Source organism: Acipenser ruthenus, chromosome 31 (assembly GCF_902713425.1).
Source record: "Acipenser ruthenus chromosome 31, fAciRut3.2 maternal haplotype, whole genome shotgun sequence".
In the NCBI taxonomy this organism is placed as follows: Eukaryota; Metazoa; Chordata; class Actinopteri; order Acipenseriformes; family Acipenseridae; genus Acipenser; species Acipenser ruthenus.
In genome coordinates, this window is record NC_081219.1 from 13,754,071 (window position 1) to 13,774,216 (window position 20,146).

At 42.6% G+C, this 20,146-nt stretch overlaps 1 protein-coding gene across 2 annotated transcripts in view; it reads right to left on the reverse strand.

The window, feature by feature from the left end:
• LOC131702899 (ras-specific guanine nucleotide-releasing factor RalGPS1-like) overlaps positions 1 to 20,146 on the reverse strand; it is a 122,327-nt gene that overhangs the window by 5,536 nt on the left and 96,645 nt on the right. Inside the window, exons 11-16 of one of the 2 annotated variants that reach the window (XM_059005396.1) lie at positions 15,403 to 15,470; positions 5,947 to 6,073; positions 4,543 to 4,694; positions 4,367 to 4,415; positions 3,311 to 3,391; positions 1,524 to 1,632 (exon numbers count right to left, since the gene is read on the reverse strand). In XM_059005396.1, coding sequence (XP_058861379.1) covers positions 1,524 to 1,632; positions 3,311 to 3,391; positions 4,367 to 4,415; positions 4,543 to 4,694; positions 5,947 to 6,073; positions 15,403 to 15,470 — 586 coding nt within the window. The remainder of the gene's footprint in view (positions 1 to 1,523; positions 1,633 to 3,310; positions 3,392 to 4,366; positions 4,416 to 4,542; positions 4,695 to 5,946; positions 6,074 to 15,402; positions 15,471 to 20,146) is intronic. The other variant, XM_059005397.1, reaches the window with a different exon arrangement.

Genomic DNA, 20,146 nt, shown 5'->3' on the forward strand with positions numbered 1-20,146 from the left:
TCTTCTCTCCATCACAAACTCTCTGCCCGTGCCGCCTCCCTCTCCTAATTCTCCTTGACCTCTCTGCTGCCTTTGACACAGTTGACCACTCTATTCTCCTGTCCTCCCTTGCTGACCTATTGCCTGGTTCCCCTTCTACCTCTCAGAGCACACGTACCGGGTGTCCTTGCCCTCTTTCCCAGGACTGACACTCCCAAGGCTCAGTCCTGGGACCTCGCCTGTTTTCTCTCTACACCCGCTCCCTGGGTCCCCTCATTGCCTCCCATGGGTTCTCATTTCACTTCTATGCTGATGATGCTCAGATCTTCCTCTCCTTTCCCACCTCTGACATTTCCTCCTGTATTTCTACCCATCTGTGATGGGGTGCAGCCTATTGTGGTGGTTTTGTGTGTTTGTATTGTTTAGAGTGGATATGAGTGAGTTTGTGTGAGGAATGTGCCTGGGCTAATGACGTGCGAATTGCCCAGGCACCTGTATAAAAGGGAGTGGTTGGGTATGTTAGTGGGTGAGTGTTTGTGAGTGAGAAGACCTGTGTGAGAGAGTGAGTGGTTCTTTTTGGTATAGCTAGTTTGTTTAAAGCCTGTTTTTGTGTTTGTCTTTTTGGTTGGCCATCGTGCCTTTTGTTTTGTGTATTTTGTTTAATAAAAGTCTTATTTTCCCTGCACATGCTGACTTTGAGTCTCCTTACCTCAGTCCGCCTGTCACACCATCTCTCGGCCATCTCCTCCTGGATGAACTCGCATCATCTCAAACTCAACCTTTCAAAATCAGATCTCCTTTCCCCCCCCCCCCACTTCTTATCTCTATCTCTGTTCCTCTTGAATCCACCACCCTCTCTCTATCCTCATCCACCAAGAACCTCGGTGTCGCCCTTGACCCCTCTCTCTCCTACTCCCAGCACATCTGTATTCTGGCGCGCTCCTGTCGCTTCCTCCGCAGCAACATATGCAGAATTTGCCCCTTCACCGATTACCCCCACACAGCTCCTAGTTCAGGCCCTGGTACTGTCCTGCCTTGACTACTGAATAATAGAGCAACCGCTACGCACCTCTCAAAGCAATTTAAACGCCTTTAAGACCAGTTGTAATGCCTCTGTGCCGTGCTGGCTGCCCATGGTGGTCCCACACCTTATTGACAATGTTATGGCGGGTGTTCTGGCCAGCTTTGTGCAGAGACTGGGATGGGGCAGCAGTTAGAGACACCCCAGGTTTTACTAGGAGTTAATTAGCCACCGATCCTCAAAGCCATTTACTTCAAATGGGAATTATTGGCACCATTTACAAATCTAAAACGAGTAAGAAACAGCTAGATTACTCACAAGCCCCTAAATTAAATGTCAGATGTTTGTTTTGGCCGTGTTTTTACCAACAAAAATCATGCAATGACGTTGTACCGTAAACGGCTTTAAGAACCAAGCTCAGGCATGCCTAGTTAATCTAGTAAAACCAGGAATGGCTCAAACCGCAATGCAACGGGAGTCTTATTTGTAATCTCAATGTGTGGAGCATTGAATTCAGTCTTACAGCTGGCTTCTTTCCTTCCTTCAGCAAGGTCTTTCTTCTCAGGGGTCCTTCGATCGCAATCCCGCCCATTCCACTGCCGGACGAGCGGCTCGGACAAGCGCCTGTGGGGCTGGACATTCAGATAAAGAGGTCAAACACATTCACTTCAGTTAAAGAACTCGCAAGAAACAACGAAGGTGCGCTGAATTACTCATTAGAAAAACTAAGCACTGCAATAGCATGGTGGCTTATTCGATTATACAGCATGCATCCTAAATGATGTGCTATAGACTGTATATTGTGCTACCAGCATCCTGCAACAAACAAAGAAAGGGCATTTTTATTTTTGAACGGCTGTTGTGTTTTGTTTGGTTTTTTTTACAGCTGAAAGTAAAAATGAACGCCGTGCAAAGCTGTTACAGCTAATTAGCCCTCGCATTCAAAGAATGCGCGGTTATTGTGCGCTTGCTTTTACTTAAAAGCAGTAACAGCAGTGACGTTAAAATAATCTAATCTCCGGGTGGAGGGGCCGAAAATATCTGTGTCCGGCGCTGAGAACCAAACAGATTGTCAGAGGTAAGAAACTAGATTTTAAAAACCTTGATATAGTAATACATAGAAATACACAGCACAAGATAGCAGAGCTGGTTCCCTTCATACATTACATGCAAAGGAATGCAATCATTAAAAATGCTTTTCCATTGACGACAATGAATTGGGTGACAATGCTGAAACTTTCTCTGAATTGAAGGGGCGCCGGTCTGCAGTGCGAACGAGCGAGTCAGTTTATTCATTGTTGCAGTGAAATCAATGCATGAACACCCAAGGAAGAGGAAGACGAGAGGAGAGGCGACCAGGATGCAGGGGAGCAGCGCGAGAGGCACGCCCCACCAGGCATGGGGTCTTGTTTTTAGAAATCCTAAAAGAAACGGAATGAATTCAGAAACGACAAATGACCAGAAGTTTTTCTCGATGTCTTCAAAACCGCCTGGAAATAGACTTCTAGTCAAATGTTTGGCACTGAATTCCTTATGTTTCTTTCGGTACTGCGCTCCCCCTATTTCTCTAAGCGACTAAACATAAACAGCTGGTTTCACAGACCCCGATGAGCACGAATCTTGGACTACTGTTAATTTAGGTAAGATTATCCAAGATAAGAGATGACCGGGGTCTGTGAAACTAGCTGTAAGAACCATTTTTAAAAAAAAAATATTACAAGAAACTGTGAATTAGATAAGGGACCTTAAACAGGAAAATATAGGCTATTCAGGGATGGAAATGAGACTCCCATTGCATAGCAGTTTGATCCATTCCTGGTTTTACTAGTTTAATAAGACACGCTTCAGCCTGAGTGTATTACTGAATGTTGAAATATTGAGGGAGGACTGTGTTTCTAAATTGAACACTGCTGAGTGTTTTATGTAGGTATGGATGACAATGGCATTCCTGAGATCATATTTAAAGACCTTTAGATTCCTGTACGCCTTTCCTCTGTCAATTAAGAATAATGAAGAATAACAAGTGCAGTGTGCAGATCATCGCTTTCAATGAGAACTCAAGCTCATCACTTCTGAGAAAACAGAACTGCTGTATTATTCAGTGACGGGGGACAGTAGTGAAACTGGGACGCACTGGAGGAGTGGGGATGTATACAAGGGCAATGTAACAAGACTATCCATCTATTCTCATGGACGACTCCTGAAGAAAAGGATGAAAACAGGAGATCCTGACCCATGACGCATGCACACTCACGGCCCCACTTGATTGAGACAGACACAGCCACCACCATCACCACCGCGGGAATGTACCTGTAAACACAGCTCCTGCTCCGCGGAGAATTCCGAACAGGAACCCGCCAGTTGGGCCCCAGTGTGGCACACAACCGACCCCTGTAACATCAGTGTGAACCATCACATGTCAGATCCCACATGGCTTTGTAAGAGCAACATTAGAATGAGTTGACAGCTCCCACTGGGGTTGGTACAGCACGGTGACTTCGGCTTTGCAGGGCAAGAAAGATCAAAAGGCCGTGTGCTCTGTTAACGCTGCCTGCAGGGTCAGTGTCACAAAGCCCCTTCTTACGCTTGCTGGGGAGCGGTCTGTCTGTCTTTTTATCTTTTTCCCCGCATGTTAACTTCCAAAACGGAAGGGTTTTGTAGAAATCAGCTAGTCTAAGCGAGCTTGTGATTACAAAGATAAAAATGCCTGCCTGTCTGTTGAGTTGATTTGTACACTAGAGCAGGCTGCAATTTAGAAGATCTTTTAAAACTAGCCCAGGAGGATGATAGGAAATGTAGTTCTGAGAGGTCCATGCATGTACATGTGAAGCCATCTTGGGGCAGGGAATGCAATTTAAAAATTTTAAAAAAGTGGTCAAAATGTAAAAAATAAATAACTAATTAAAAACAATACAATCAAATAAAAAGGTCCTTTTTATATACCCTTTATCACTAACCTAGTTATCTGCATTACCTCACTGTCTTATTATTTTTATTTTATTGTTATTGTTCCTTCTTTTAGTCACAGTGGATATTCCAGTGCTTCTATAACACAACAAGTTCCACAGGTTAGCAATTTTAAGGTTAAGTGTAACAGCTTGCATAATAAGTACAATAGGCCCCACATCAGGGAAGTTATTTGTTCTGCTCCCGCACATTTCTATGCTATTAATAAATAACCACTGGGAGTGGCTCTTATTGCAAGTGTTTGATGGGTGAATCCCATTGGGCCATGCCCATGTCCTGGATGTTGGATACACGGGCAGGGGGGCAGCGCTACAGCTTTAGGAAGGAAGAGCAGTGATCAGGACTCTCTGAAGCATCCTTTGTGTGTTTCGAGATCAGTGTTCATTTTGAATGGCTCACCTCTCCACGCCCGACGACAGCTCTTCACTGAAGGAGCTTTCACTGCTGCCTGGAGACACAAAACAAGTGGGAGATGAGTTAGGTACCCGTCACGTTGCTCAGCACTAAACACACACACAGCCACTAAACACGAAGCGACTGCAGCTCCCAGAGAGGACCTATCAGTGCTTTCTTACCTAGAGATGTCCCATTTGAGAAGACGCGGTTCTGAGAGAGGTTCCTGGCTGGACTGTGGGATTCTAGGAGGCTGTCGTCCAGCAGGTGGCGTGGTTTCTCAGTCGGGAATGTGGCACTTTTGCTTTCCGCGACACTCAGCTGACACATCACACTGGAGACAAGGGAGAGGAGGAATATTAAACAGGATGAAAGTACCGTTTACAGTCACGGCAGATGCAAATGGTCTTGATCAGTTATCTCGTATTGTATTCTAGTAGTATTTGTACCTAGTGTAAACCACACTGTATTTAAATACTGTTTTTGCACTGTAACCTTGTATTGCCTTGTAACACCTGTCACCTTGGATAAAGCAGTCTGCCAAATAAACTAATAACATAATCATTTATTATAGCAGCTGTAACTGCTTAACTGATGCTTAATAAAACCAAAAATGATTAAAAAAAAACAAGAGACTAAACTCCTATATGACCTATTTAATTTCTATGATGCTGTAAATATCCTGGACACCCTTGCAAACGAGATGATCCCTTGATCGCCATGTTTTCCCAGGTTCAATATGTAACTGTGCACAGACATGCACGTTCTAGGCTGGGAGTCTTGACACGTGGATTTGTTTTTCAAGCACAGCATGCATCCAGGACCACGAGGGTTTTAAGAGGGTAATATTAATGCGTAGAGAAGGTGTAACAATTCAATACAAATCCAAAAGATCACACTAACCCTGAAGAGGCAACGTGGCAACTTACTCCAATCTGTGCAGCAGGTGCCAATAAACTTTTCCAAACATGCAAGTAGCCGTAATACTATGTTTGGAATAACACACACAAACACAGTTTATCTGTCAAACTATCAATTTCAGCCTGCCTGGCTTAGGTGCCTTTTCCATCTGGTATACCCCTTGTACTGCATAAGGGTTCTTACCCTTCAGCACCATCTGCTGGAAAGACTTAGCAGCTGCATGGTTTATTGATTTTTTAAATTATTATTATTATTATTATTATTATTATTATTATTATTAATTGGTCATTTAGCAGACGCTTTTACCCAAAGCGATTTAAAGAGATTAGGGGGTGAACTATGGATTCTTGATGGGCTGAATGGAGCCTTGGTGGGCTGACGACAAGCAGGACAGACTACACTTACCAGAATGCACTGGGGTTCTGAACAGCGCACAGGGTTTTAAACCCCCAGGCAAGTCTGCAGCAATAATTCCGTGCAAGTGAACCTGGGATTCAGAGGTTTCAAAACTAGAAACACCTTCAGTTGTTTCTGTCTTGGGTCTGGAACAAATGTATACTCTGGAGAAACTGCTGCTCATATCCCGCTCCCCATCCCCTGCTCCCGGTGGCAGCGCACTCGCTTGATGCCCAATCTCCCCTCCCCTCTATCCCCAGCACACTCACTTGTTCCCCAGGCTGTGGCTCTTCCTGTGCCGTGCCACTGGGGGTGTGGGCAGGCTGGCAGCGACGGAGGCGTCCGGACAGGTGGGTCTCCTTCTGTAGCGCACTGAGGTCGAGACCTCGGAAGGGCCTGTGGGAGAGGGGAGACACACACGCACACACACACACACAGACACAGACACAGACACACAGAGCTGTGAATATCCGGGAGAACCAACACACTGCAACCTGGTTAAGCTGGATAACTGCATTACATGCATGCTGTTGATATCATTTACAAGTAGCTTTACCTTTTTAAGTAGTTTGCAAACGCTGTGATTTTTAATTTTTTTTTTTTGATGAGTCTGTGTTAACTGCTCTTCAGTTCAAGTTGCCTGTCATAAGTATATATATGTAATATAGGCCAGATCAACCAAAGTGGCTTTATCCACAAAAAAAAAACAAAAAAAAACATATTATATTTATTTATATATATATATATATATATAGAAACAGAAGAAAAAGGAATGCAGAACATGCTTGTACAGTAAGCATGGTCAAGCAATAAGAGAAAACGCAAGAGAACACACAGCATACGACATTAAAGAGGTAAGAAAATAAATACAGTAAGTAGATGATAAAAACGACTCATTCCGGGGCACAGTGGTTGTCTGGAAGAAGGGCTTCATCGACAACTTCTAATAAAACACCAGAACATTTTCACAGGGACAGGCGGAAATGTTTTCCCCACAGCGAGTGGCTTCCTGACTTGATCACGCCCCTGGAATTCTCGCTCGGGCGTCCCAGCGCTCCGTGTTCATTGCACCAGCACCCTCCATAAACCCGCCCGCATGACTGCACGCCTATGCTAAGAGAAGGCACAGTGCCCTGAAAGCTGACGTGTTTAGAGAAGCCTGTCAAAACTTGGGAACGGGGATAACACCAGCTTGAGAAGTCAGGTTACCGCTCAGTTCTCCTATGTTCTGTTTCTTGTGCAGTCTCGGAGTTGTGAGAGACCAACTATGCTTTGTTACCTGATGAGCAGACTGTCGTTCGTATCGCTAGTTGGAAAATCATCACAGAACAGCCCTCTGCTTTCTACAGTGTTTCCCCCAGTACTGTCGCTTCCTCCTGTGTATTGGTGCCTAGATTTTATAGTCCCAAAACTCAACTCGGGGATTGCTCCCAGAGTAATTTCACAAAGAAACACTCAGACCGTTTCTACAGCAGCGGTTCCTTCAAGATCCATTCCAGAACTCCGGCCCTCAACATTCAATCCAGGCCTGACACTTTTGCCAGCCAGGTCCTAAATTACTTAATTAAATCAGTTCTGTGCCAGAGTTGAGAGCGGCTGATCTACACAGAACATACATTTAGCCTTTTTCCCCACCCTCATATTGTAAAATGCATCTGAGAAAATCCAGATCTCTCTCAAATCACAGCAATTGTTGAAACGGGGAACACAGATGCACGGTTTAAAAGTGAATTTATTTCCAGGGACAGAAACGAGCAGCAATACGATTTCCAGAAGAGAAACGGAAACAGTTAAGAGAAGGTGCAGTTAAAGTCACAGCGAGTTACAACAAACACGCAACACAGCTTTGCAGGTGAACTTTCAAAACTTCAAACAGCAATTCAAAAGCAACATCTCTGCATATCTGCTCCATGTATCTGCAATGGAAAGTATTACCATTGTGAGACATTTTGAACCTAAACAGGTTCAAAATCCTGTGGGTATTAATGATCTTTCCATTTTAAAAGGTATTACTCAATCAACGGTAAAAAATGTTCCTTTTAGTCTCTCGCAGGTGAAGCGAGGTTAAAAGTTCAAGAGCTGCTTGTGTAAATAAGTCTGGCTCTTTGTGGAGTTCACCTGTGGCGTGTGAACAGCCACCGTCTTGAGCCAGCCTCCACCCAGTTACACAACACACAGACAGAACGCTAATGTTAAAGCCAGGTAAGTTTACCTGCAATTCTTTTTGTGTGTTTGCTATTAATCCTAATGTTCTCCGTCATGTTAGCTGGCACACAACTGCAGTTAAAATAATTCTCTTTGTTACTGACATGCCATTCAGATTAGTGCCAGCGCAGTGCAAAAACACAATGACAGTACTGCTTGATTTGATTTGAAAATGCCAAGATTTCTATAGATTATTTCCATGTTTCTTCAAAACTGCAATAGAAAACACCACTCAGTTCATTAAGCAAAAATCAAGCAAACTCATGATCTTGTGAAGATTTTTTTTTTTTTGTTGTTTTCCTGTTCATTTTATTTATCATTCAAAAATGTACTAAAACTTCTCGCAGTAATTATTATCCTAAAAATGAGTGCTGGGACAAAATAATGTTTTTTCCTGTTTCCTTTCAAACATTCAAAATGTACTTTTATATCGAATCGGAAAACAAAAGGATAATTCCTACCATATTCAAGTAAACCCGGAACCAAATCAAATTACAGATCAAAGAAAGGATTGGAAGTACAGGCAGTCACGCTTAATCAACATGGTAAAGCACGGTACAAACACACACATGACAACGGAACAGAAAAACACATGTTTGTAATGGAAAGTAGAATTTCCTTGTTTGAAGCATGAAAAGCTAGTGATTGAAACGCGATGTGGGCCATGTTCTACAGAACAGCACCATGCTTTGTAACATATTGAGGTGATTCTACAGAAAACAGATGCACAACTACTTAGAAAAGGTAGACATGGCCTAAAACGTCATCAAGTCTCCTTACAGACTCCAAAGAAGATGCAGTCTTCCTTGTAAGCAAAACACAACATTAAATAACAATTTTCTTGCCATTACATCAAGTTCAGAAATACACGTGTATTCATAAGCAGTTTTGTTTGAAGTCTGTGGCATCGTTTTTTGCAGATTTCTTTCCTCATTCCTAAGCTGATGGTGCACAGATTAAACAGGATACAAAGCCGGACTCGAAACTACAAGCAGGCTCTATGCAGGGATGGTATGAATCACACCATGTGAAGGAGCCTGGGCTGCCCTTAGTGTCAGAAGCATTTCTGACAGGGGCACGGAGCTCCTTGTGCAATCAATGGCACTGTTGTTCTGCGTAGATCACGTTCCTGGTAACTGAAACTTTATTCTGGAAGGCGTTACCTGCTGCCTGGTTTAGAAACGATTGAGATGCCGTGACATCATAGGTGAGACAGATTGCTCTGCTCCACAGCTTTACCTGCCCTACACTCCAGCTCACCTGATTGAAGAAGAGTTCAAGGTCACAAAGAGGCTATGTGTTTGTCTTGGAGAAGACTGAACTTCTCGTTTTATGTAAAGGATCGGCGTACAAGCGTTTTTATTAACTCCTGATAGATTCCACATCCAATAATAAAAAAAAAAAACCTCATCCCAACTATTAGTGTCCTGAACCGACACCAAACGTAAAGCAAGGCCCTTATTATTATTATTATTATTATTATTAGACAGTGGTTTCTCCTATAGCTCGGTACAGTATTAGTTCCTATTGTTTGCAATAAATAGTAATCAGGAGTTTTATAAAGGAGTGTGTTACAGTTGTTTACAGTGCCTGGTTATTTGAGGTATCTGCTTACCTGTATTCTGCAGCTGCACAGGTACAGGTTTAAAATGAGTACGATAGAGCATTAACATTGAGATCCACTCGTGCACGCGCACACACGCACGCACACTCACGCACGCACACACACCTTTCATTACACCAGATCTCTGCACAGCAGCTGCCGTGTTCAATCCACTTCATCAGCCTAATTAGACCTTAATAAAAACATCCATTATTTTCACATGTGGTTATAATATACAGCAAAGCCCCAGGACAATAAAAAAGACAATGTAATAATCTGGCTCCCACGTAAGAGTTTGAAAGTGGGTGTAGCGCACAAGATAATTATTACCAGCTGTACATGTCCACTTATATATATATATATATATATATATATAAATAAATGTCAAATCTATGCTGTAGTCATAGGAAATGAATCCTAACTCTACAGTTTGTGAGTATGGAGCATGAAAGTATAAGATTATGGCTCTTTTATCTTTATGTTACACACAAATCTCACCCAGTACAGTAACCCCATCCAGGGTTACCACATGCCTCCATGTGGACTGGGACAGTGCAGGCTTTTCAACTCACACCCCAATGCATTCTGGTACCTGCCTCAGCAGGACTACACTTACCACAATGCACTGCAGTTGAAGAACCTGCACTGTTCCAGACTGTCCTAGTGTACGTGGATGGAGTCATATGGGTAAAACATGGCACTTGACTGCTAGCTTGTTTGGGACATCCCTGCCTACAGAGTGAATTAATGACTTCGAGACCTGTGTGCAAGATCACTGACTCACTGCTTTACCTTCTCAGACTGCAGTACAAGGAACCGCTCGGAGCTGGAGAGCTTCTTAATTATTTTTCCATCATTTATTTCGGAATAAATCTTCAAGATAATGGCAGGACAATTGTATCCAAAAACCACAGCACTGGGCTCAAATTGAGACGCATTCAAAAAGTACAGCTCAATATATATATAGATATATATATAAACTATATATATATACGCTACATGATAAGCAGAGCCACGTGTGTGTACGCTCTCATTACAGCGCTGTGATCACTGCAATGCTCTGCAAAGCATCTGGGGAAGATTTGAAGTTTGCAACTTTAAAAAAAAAAGAAAAAGCGTTTTGTTTTCCACTTCTAACCTTAAAATATAATAATAATAATAATAATAATAATAATAATAATAATAATAATAATAATAATAATAATAATAATAATAATAAATAAAATAATGCATTTCATTTGAATGCAAGAAGTGGATGCAACCCATCAAAAAATCCACTGTAAAATCACTGGAAAAAATATGTCAGCAGCCTTAAAATATTTTACAAGTAATAATTCAATCTAAAGTACCAAATTAGTTTTTATTTAAAACAAAAAAAAACAGAACAAGCTGTATTTATTTATGTAATTTGATACATTACATTTATACTTCACTTTTGCGGTCAACAATTTTAAGTTATCATACCAATATAGTTGAGGAGAAAATTAAAACATTGCCTAGATGCCAATTAAAATATCCTCCAAAAAAATGACAAAATGAGTAATGGGTAAATGAGAATCATGAAGGTGGAATGTGCAGTTTACATTGTGGTAAAAATAACATGTGATAAAATGAATTAGGATTAGGTTTGATTACCCAGTTAACACTGAAACAGCGGTGCAGACTGTGGACACATGGGAACACTATGTACCACACTTCTCATGCAAATCAGACTGCTCTTGTATCATGAAAGCTGCTCAGAGCTCGGTGGCACATGGTTCGTGAATGATGCTACTGGTTTTTCTTTCTGGATCCGTTTCCCTGGCTGCGGGATTTAAAGGGACGTACAAAATAAACAGACCAAGTGTCTTTTACAGCTTAGACTTTTACGAGTCTATAGAAAGCCCCTGTGGTGCCGAGTCTCTAGAAAGCCCCTGTGGTGCCGAGTCTCTAGAAAGCCCCTGTGGTGCCGAGTCTCTAGAAAGCCCCTGTGGTGCCGAGTCTCTAGAAAGCCCCCGTGGTGCCGAGTCTATAGAAAACCCCCGTGGTGCCGAGTCTCTAGAAAGCCCCTGTGGTGCCGAGTCTCTAGAAAGCCCCTGTGGTGCCGAGTCTCTAGAAAGCCCCTGTGGTGCTGAGTCTCTAGAAAGCCCCTGTGGTGCCGAGTCTCTAGAAAGCCCCTGTGGTGGAGAGTCTCTAGAAAGCCCCTGTGGTGCCAAGTCTATAGAAAGCCTCTGTGGTGCTGAGTCTATAGAAAGCCCCATGTGGGGCACAGTCTCTAGAAAGCCCTCCTGGCTTGCCTCAATTGTGGAAGTGTTTTTGACCACTAGCTCCGTGGCGTATGCAGAACATTAAAAAAGTATAGAATTTATTAACATGGTTACCATTAAACTTACAACTGCTGCACATGATCTCACTATTAGACATTTCCTACAAAGACAAAAAAAAAAGTTTCTGTTTGAACCGCTATTGAATTAATTTTGGCATGTGTTGCATGGAACAACTGAGTAATGCTGCCTCATTCATTTGGCAATTTCATTTGTTTCCTATAATTCTTCATATTATTCAGTAAAGTACTACGCTAAGCCTTCTTCTGAGAATATGTATATCCTCTATGCAACTGCTGTGATCTGAGATCATTAGACTTAAGACTGTATGACAAGCTGTACCGGTGTTCAGAAATATTTAGTATCGGAAATGAGAGCCAGTCTTTACACTTGGAGAGTACACAACTACCCCGAACTTCCAGAGAACAAGCTGATGTTATTAACCTGCTAACTGCTGGAACAGACTCATTGTAGGGATGGAAACAAGACTCCTGTGGCACAGCAGCGTGATCCATTCCTGGATTTATAATGAGCTTAATAAGACACACCCGAGCTTGTTACCTATACACTAATCAAGCTCATAGTAAAACCTGGAATGGGTGCAACTGCTATGCAATATAAGTCTCATTTCCATCCTTGTGTAATTCCGATTTCCCAGTGTGCTCCCATGCAATAGAAATTTGCCACTAAACTTTTCCATTTCCAAACCATCATTTAGCAAAAACAACCCCTTTAGGTCCAGTACAAATATCTATGGAAAGAGGGTGTGTAAAAAGAAATCAAACAAAAAGAAATCCAGTATTCAGTTTCTTGGCACTCCTTGCAGATCCGCTATGTGTTCATATTGACATTGCTGGGCTGCCTTCTCAATAAAGACAATTAACAAAGCCTTGCCTGTAAATGAACTATTCCATGTGGAAGACCCCTCACAATGGGCTTGTAATTACAGCACACCAAATGAACAAATAAAAAAACTAAAAAAAACACCAGAGGCTGTTTACTGGTTACTGGGGCAACCGCTACAAACAGATTCCGCAACGCAATCATAGTGAGCAGCAGCTTCGTATTTACAGGGGAAGCTGAGGGATTTGCATTCGAATTGTGTGAATGCCAAGACAACTGTATCGGGGGTATCTCTGGACTTTTAACAGATGATAATCTACACTGTACCACTACAAAGTAAAGAGCTTTCAAGGAAGCACCCGTGAAGTTGCCATTCTGAAACTGCTTGTTTCCTTTACATGCCAAAGAAGTGCATCTCTCAGTATCACCGAACTGACATTCTATCATTACAGGGCTGCTTTCACAGCTCCCAAATAGCACTGGTCTTGGACTACCTAATGCAACCTCAGGGAAGGTGGTCTAGAATTAGCATGTGCTAATCAGAGTCTGTGAAACCAGCCATTTGATTCTAAAGTGCTTCAATTAAAGACAGTAAACTAAGAGACACCCTCCACCCCAGGTATATAATCTCCTGGTACTGTATCATGTCCACGGTTACTTTTGTACATACTGGAATACATTACACACCAGGACATTGAAGTTGCTGTGTTCAACAGTTCTGTCCTAGAAAGGCAATTAATTGCAGTGACATAACAAACCTTTAATGGTTTCACGGATCTATACCATGCTGTGAAATGAAAGCCCTTTAATTAACATACCATGTGCATTCTCAAAGCACTGAACCTGGATTCATTCCAACGGAACTGTATCAGGGCTAACTGAACCAGACTATAACAGACTGCATTAAATCCACTGCTAGAATGCCCTACCACTGGAATGAAGCGGTCGGGATACAAGAGAGAATTGAGCTTTCCTGCAAAAAAAAAAAAATTCCAGTATAAATGGGCAAAACCACTGAACAATTTAAACTCCAGGTAACGGCAGCAAGTCCAATTATTTAAAAGACAAGTATGCACAATGCAAATTCCATGAATTCTTTAGACCGCAGTCTTCAATATAATTGGACCCCCCCCCCCCCCTTTGCCCCCCAATTTAAACATGAGATGGTTTAAACGGTGCTGGAACGAAATCATCACCAGTTCTGGCCTGAATGCAAACCTTTCCAATCTTCTTATATAAAGGTGAATGCCAGCCATAAATTCAAACACTCTGTCCTAAATGAGGAAACTGCGTTGGTCTGTACACTTGGCTTGCACCCAGTTGGATTGCCTTATTTTTCCAACACATGTTGAACAAACAGAACAAGGACACAGCACAGGGATGATAGCATTGTTTTTTATGTGGAGGCTGTATACATTTTGCACGAGGCATCCTAGTGTAACAGGGCAGAGGCTGGCCGGGACCCGGCGACGCCGCAGCACTGCAAGCGAGCGTCTTAAACACGATGCAAGCCGGGCATCGTCAGTTTGGTTTTAGAGCTTTTAAATCTCATCTCATCCGGGTCACGGCACCAATGTAACAGGGCTGAGGCTGGGAGCGAACCGCCCTGTTACACTAGCTTCGGTCAGACTCGCTTGTACCAGTTTACTGTAAATGCAAAAGAGCCAGACCCAGACGTTACTTTGGGTGCAGATTCAGAACAAGCCATACCACATTTCTCTTCCAAATTGTTCATGTAATGGTTTGAACAGACCAACCAGCACCCTGTTAAAAGACTTGCACTTATACTGTTTTGTCGTTGAGTTAAAAAGGTAGACAATGATTTAATCATTCCATGACATAATCCCTTGAAATTACAAAACCACATGGAATACAGCCCTACACACACTGTGGACCCCTGTTCCAGCACTAGCACTTTACAGATTGGTTCAGTAACGATGACTACATGATGAAAAGAATAGGAGAACAAAATAATATCCGCCTTCAACGCTAGCGTCTGCTCTGCGATAATCTACGCCCTGTTTTGAATATGCCGGTCGTTGTGCTACATTCATCAGAGGTAGCACTGGTGATGACAGAGGCTATTAAACAGAACGAGCTTGGGGCTTTAGACCCCAGAATGTAAAGTGTGCCTGCTTGTAGCAAGAGCCTTGGAGTAAATGAGCAAAAAACAAGGCATGTGGGTTAAATAAAGAATCAAGCCAGCTGAATGCGGCTCCGAGTCAGTAGCAGACTAGAGGAAGTTATAAAACAAACATGAAACCGTGCACAGGCTACATGCCTGGCGAACTGGGCTGCAGGGAGAACAACACTATAAAACAAATCTCTCCACATGATGCATTGGATTTTGCATGTGGTTTTAATCACACGAAGACCCATTACGAAAAAAGTCATGGTCAACTTAACATGATCCTGGATATTATAAAAGTCCCATTTCAGCATATAAACTACATGCAGCATGTATTACTAGGCTCACTTAAGGCAGGTTCACACAGGCGGCTTTTCTTTTCTTTCCTCTGCAGTTTAAAATGTCCTGCTCCCCACAGCAGCTCTGGGGAACTGAAGGTCAGCGGGCGTCCTCCGATCCCACTGCCAAGCCAATCACCTCTTTAGCTCAACCAGCCCGTGAAGGACAAACGGCAGCTCTGCAGTGTCTGCACTTGTCCAGTAGGGGTTGATACAGCGTGGTGAGATGACCCAGTCCATGCTGAATTTGCTACCTTTCATGTTTAATGTTCACTTTCCCCCCCATTGGGTTCCTTCTTGCTTACCTGCAAGGTCCTCCTTGGAAGACACCAGGCGTGGCGAGCTGCTGCCTGGCTCGATCCTCAGGGACAGCCTGCAATGAGAAGAGTTCAGGGGGTTGAGAGAAAGGGGGAAACAGCTCAAAAGCAATGGCAATGAGGGCAGCACACACAGGCTAGTACAGGAAGGCTCTACACTGCTAGCTGATGTGGTATAAAATTGTAAAAACCCCTTCAATCTCTGGTATCAATTAAGACTTGCTCTGTCTTGTTAACTGAAATCTCACCTCGTCTCCCCACCTTAGATTCAAATATACAAGACGAGAGATCGAACTAATACACTCTCCTTCAAAACAGGCGTTTTACCTTTATTAAGTGGAAAAACTGTTCACTGCACAGCAATAAGAAAACTGGCAGGTGGAAGCAACATATCGCATGCAAAATGAATGAGATAAGAAATCAAACCGCAACCACACTCAAAGCGCAGAGATGCAACGAAAGGCAGGTGGACTGAGAAAGAAGTGCTCTGCAAGCTCTTTAATGTCTTGGTGACTCGTTCAATATTGATAACAAAAGCAACAGTGTGCAGCTTCATCACAATGCTTCTTGACAGATGGTATGACTCAGATTAGTTAAGAGGTGTTTCATTTTCTACAGCAAAGTGCCCTGCTGATTTGTTAACCATCCAGTGCAGTCGAGGTGTTGTGGCAGATGAGGATTTTAACGCAGGAAGCAACTTGGGATGAACACAGTTTAGAGGAAAAAACATCAAATGTCTCACCGTCCCCCTGAAGGCTATTACTGCAAAGTGCCTTTTACCAAACGCCTATCACAGCAAAACAGGATCATCTCACACACTAGGTTGTATTTTAAATACAACTATTTTTAAACAAACACGCACGCACACACGCAAAACACATGAGATTCACGGATTGGTTTTCTTGTGCAGTCTGCATGCTTTCTTTTACTGCTTGAAATTAAAAGCTCAGAAAAGTTTACTAAACCAAGGCACTGGTTTATTGTTTATCTGCTCTGCACCACCGTGCAGTTACCCCATTCCTCCCTTAGTACTATTGCAATGATCCAGCCCACAGCACACACTGTGTCCGCTGTGGGGCATGGAAAGGTACCCACAATGTTAAGCAACAGACCACCGTGGACGATCCTCGATGGGCTGACAGCCCCTGCAGAAGGGAGCCCCCTTGATAACCCTCCGAGAACCACTTTCGAAGAATGACCCAGATACAAAGTTTCCAAGAGAGACGTTTGACCGGATTCTCTTCCCTGTCTGTTGCAAACAGGAGCAGCTGCAAACTGCAGTGACATAAAACCACTAACCCGCTGGCAATTCTACCCAATTTTCAATGCATTTTTTGTCACCTATAATTGAACCCCCCCCACTACACCAAATGATCTTTCCAGTACAGAGCACCCCTTTTCCAGTTTCAACTCCACTTTATGTACTGTATGCTGAACCATCATGCTTCTTTACTGAAACCGTGGGTTAAGTGAACGATACAGAGGTAAACATTTAATCTGAAAACGGGGCACACCGCCCAGCACAGAAAGCAATGGGGAACTGCAATACACATTACCAGAGAGGCGTAATGCAGAAAGTGCCATGCAAGTGGCAGGGGCTTTAACATTATTAAGTCACTTTCCAATGTGTTAAAGCTAGTCTCCGCAGAGCAATAAGAAAACTGGCAGGTGGAAGCACATCATTTAGGGTACCAAGACTCCAGGACTACCGCAATGAATCACAAAAGGATCCTGCACTGCGCTGGACGCCTATGAGAAGTGCTACTGCCTGGGCACCATTAGAGAGATCCCAGACCATGCCTGACAAAGTGCTTTGTAGCTGTGCATGGATAACACCCACATTTTGTGTGCAAAGTTGTGTTGTATTTCCATTCTGCCTATCAGCTTTTTGCAAAGTTGTTGAATAGGTGTTCTATGCACCGTGCTAGAGGGCTGTAATGCACAAAGTGCCCAGCAAGTGGCAACAGGGTTCATGCTTATGGCTAGTTATTAAAAATTACAACAATTAAAAAAAGTGTCCTTTAGTAGATTCAATTAGACTAAGGCATTTGTTTTTAACAAGGTATCTATTTACAACAAATGTATCAGTTGTGTAAATGTTGACAGCAATGCTTGTCTAATGCATGTGTATATGTTGTACTTGAAATTTCACACAACCTGCCACTAACTACATTAAATTAAAAGAAGAACCAAACGGAAAATAATCAAAAAAAATAATAATCAAGCAAATACGTGTATGTGTTTATTTTAGGTGATATTAATATGGCAACTGTCCAATGACTGTCTTGACACACCAAGCTTTTACATTGTCCTGCCAGAACTCCATAATGAATCATTAACCAGCAGCTGAATCCACTTAAGTCACTGAGCAATTTGGGTATATTAACATGTGTCAACTTAATTGTTTGTTTGTGATGTGGTTTAGCCAAATGTCACTCACTGTTCGGTGCCTGCCATATTCAAGGAAAAAAACGAGTCTCCACGGTACTGTGAACCAAATGTTTCCAATGAGAATCTGATTAGCAATGCTGAATAAATGTAGGACCGTTCAAGCAAAGGGTAGCCGCAGAGAAGCTGACTTTATCCCACGCTTAAAACCTCGCTGCAGCAGCCCCATCTCTCCCGACATTCCCCAGATTCCTGCTTACAGCTACCTTTGTATGACACTTGTGATGTCTTCAGTCACACCTCCTCAGTTAGTGCTTTCCGCCACTCTCTGATTTCACTTTCTGTGCTGTGCAGCAGGTGTGAGGGTCCTACCTGACACCACAGACTGTACCTGCAGTACGTGCAGCTAAGTGAGCATGCTTATCAGGAGGGTGCTCAATACCAGCTGCACAGGAAGTGGATTCACTGTGTAGTGGAAAGATAAACTGAGTTCATTTGAGCTTAATGAAAACTCAACGGGATCCATTTCAGGACCTTATTTATAATCCTGTTCAATGGCAGGGCTGTGAGTTAAATAGAGACGGGTACAGGGAGCTGAAATGAATGAAAAGCGTGCTCACGTTATGTTTGCCCAGCCACACATTCAAACTTACACAGAACACAGCATGGGGGTGAATTGTAATTGAAAAGAACTTCTAAGCACTGGACACCCGTGTCATTATCGACTAACCACACTTTGGGTTCTGCAAACACTTATGTCAAAAAATAGCGTTCGGACATTTCAGTGCACGCGATGCAGCGACATCAGTGCTTGCTGGGGTTCTGAGCACGGTGATTTGCGATGTCAATCTGAAAAGCAATTCAGAGTGTAATTCCCAGTGTTCTTTTTGTGGCGAATGTTAATTACTGATCCCTGACAAATCCACACAGCGCTTATATTCCAAACCTGAGCTGTAAACAATTTGCACACTCCCAGTTTAAATACTGCCTTCCGCTCAACATCCAACAGTTTCAATTGATACTTCTCCGAGACGCTAATTACCATTTGGATGCACGCATCTCAGTTTTTTGACATGCCTTTCGAAGCCACATGAAGAAGTGGCAGAGTTTTCATTTGATTATTTCAAGTGTACAGGAAACACAAAGTGCAGTTCAGCTAGGGCCAGCATTCCTGCAAGTGAAACTTACGTGGTCCATTAAAATGTACCCAGAACTTTAAATTATAACTAACGCCTTTTATTGAGCCAGGGTTTTAGAATTTATGCCACTGTTTCAAGCGAGTTGCGAGACTGTAAAGCTTAGAGCTGGAGGGAAAGCGGGTCATTATTTGGCAGGTCGGGGATGCTCAACAATGCAAAAAAAGAGCCCACCTGTGATATCTCTTAGAGGAAGCAGTTTATTTTATATTGGGATCACCCAGCAGAAAGGGTTTAGAGTCAGACAGAGAGAGGAAACACTGATCATTCACCAAAACATATATTTTAAACATACATTTCAGTTTTGATCTTCTGTAAAGGGTGGTTTTACTGCACATGTCAGACTTTAAATAAACATGAGTCATTTCCCTGCAGCTGAACAAGCTGGTCTCCTGTGTCCAGGGGCTTGAGTTTCCATTACAGTAGATGCACAATCCGCTCACAGTGACGCTACCCATAAACTAAGGCTTCTTTCTTGTTCTCTACTTGTGGCTGGACTTTTCATACACAGCATTATTTTCCAATGCACTCTGTTCTCCCACAGTTCTCAGAATCACAACCTTGCTACTAAATGGATACCCTTGGGAATGCCTGCAAAAAGGTTCCAGTAATCCAGATCGCTGGACTGCCGGTGCACCAATGTATTTTTCCTACATGTTTTTGTGAGAGGATTCCAGACTGCGCTATTAAATTAAATGAATTCCATTACGAAAAACCACAGACCACACGTCTGGTAACGGCTGCTCTCAAATAAAACCTGAGTGCATAATTTTGCTGGCGCGCCCCTTATGAAGGTTTACCTCCTAAGTTTTACCCACGGTTATGCTATGCATTTACCATAGTTTCAATGTTTTTTGCTTTATAATACGTCTCCAGGCTTAATAATAAGCTTTTCCTATGTTTTATTACACTTTGGCATGATTTTACTATTGTAAACTTTCATAAGGGGTAGTAATGTATATAAAAAAGGCTTACTGTTCAACTGGGATTTAAAAAAAATAATAATGAAGGGAGCAAAAGTGTACAGACCGTTGAAATCAGTTTCTAGTTTGATAAAACAAACAAACAGCGCATTCAAATCATATGCACAATACATCGGCCTCTGGGGGAATGAAAGTTTACAAGTGAAGCACCTTTTCTGCACGTGA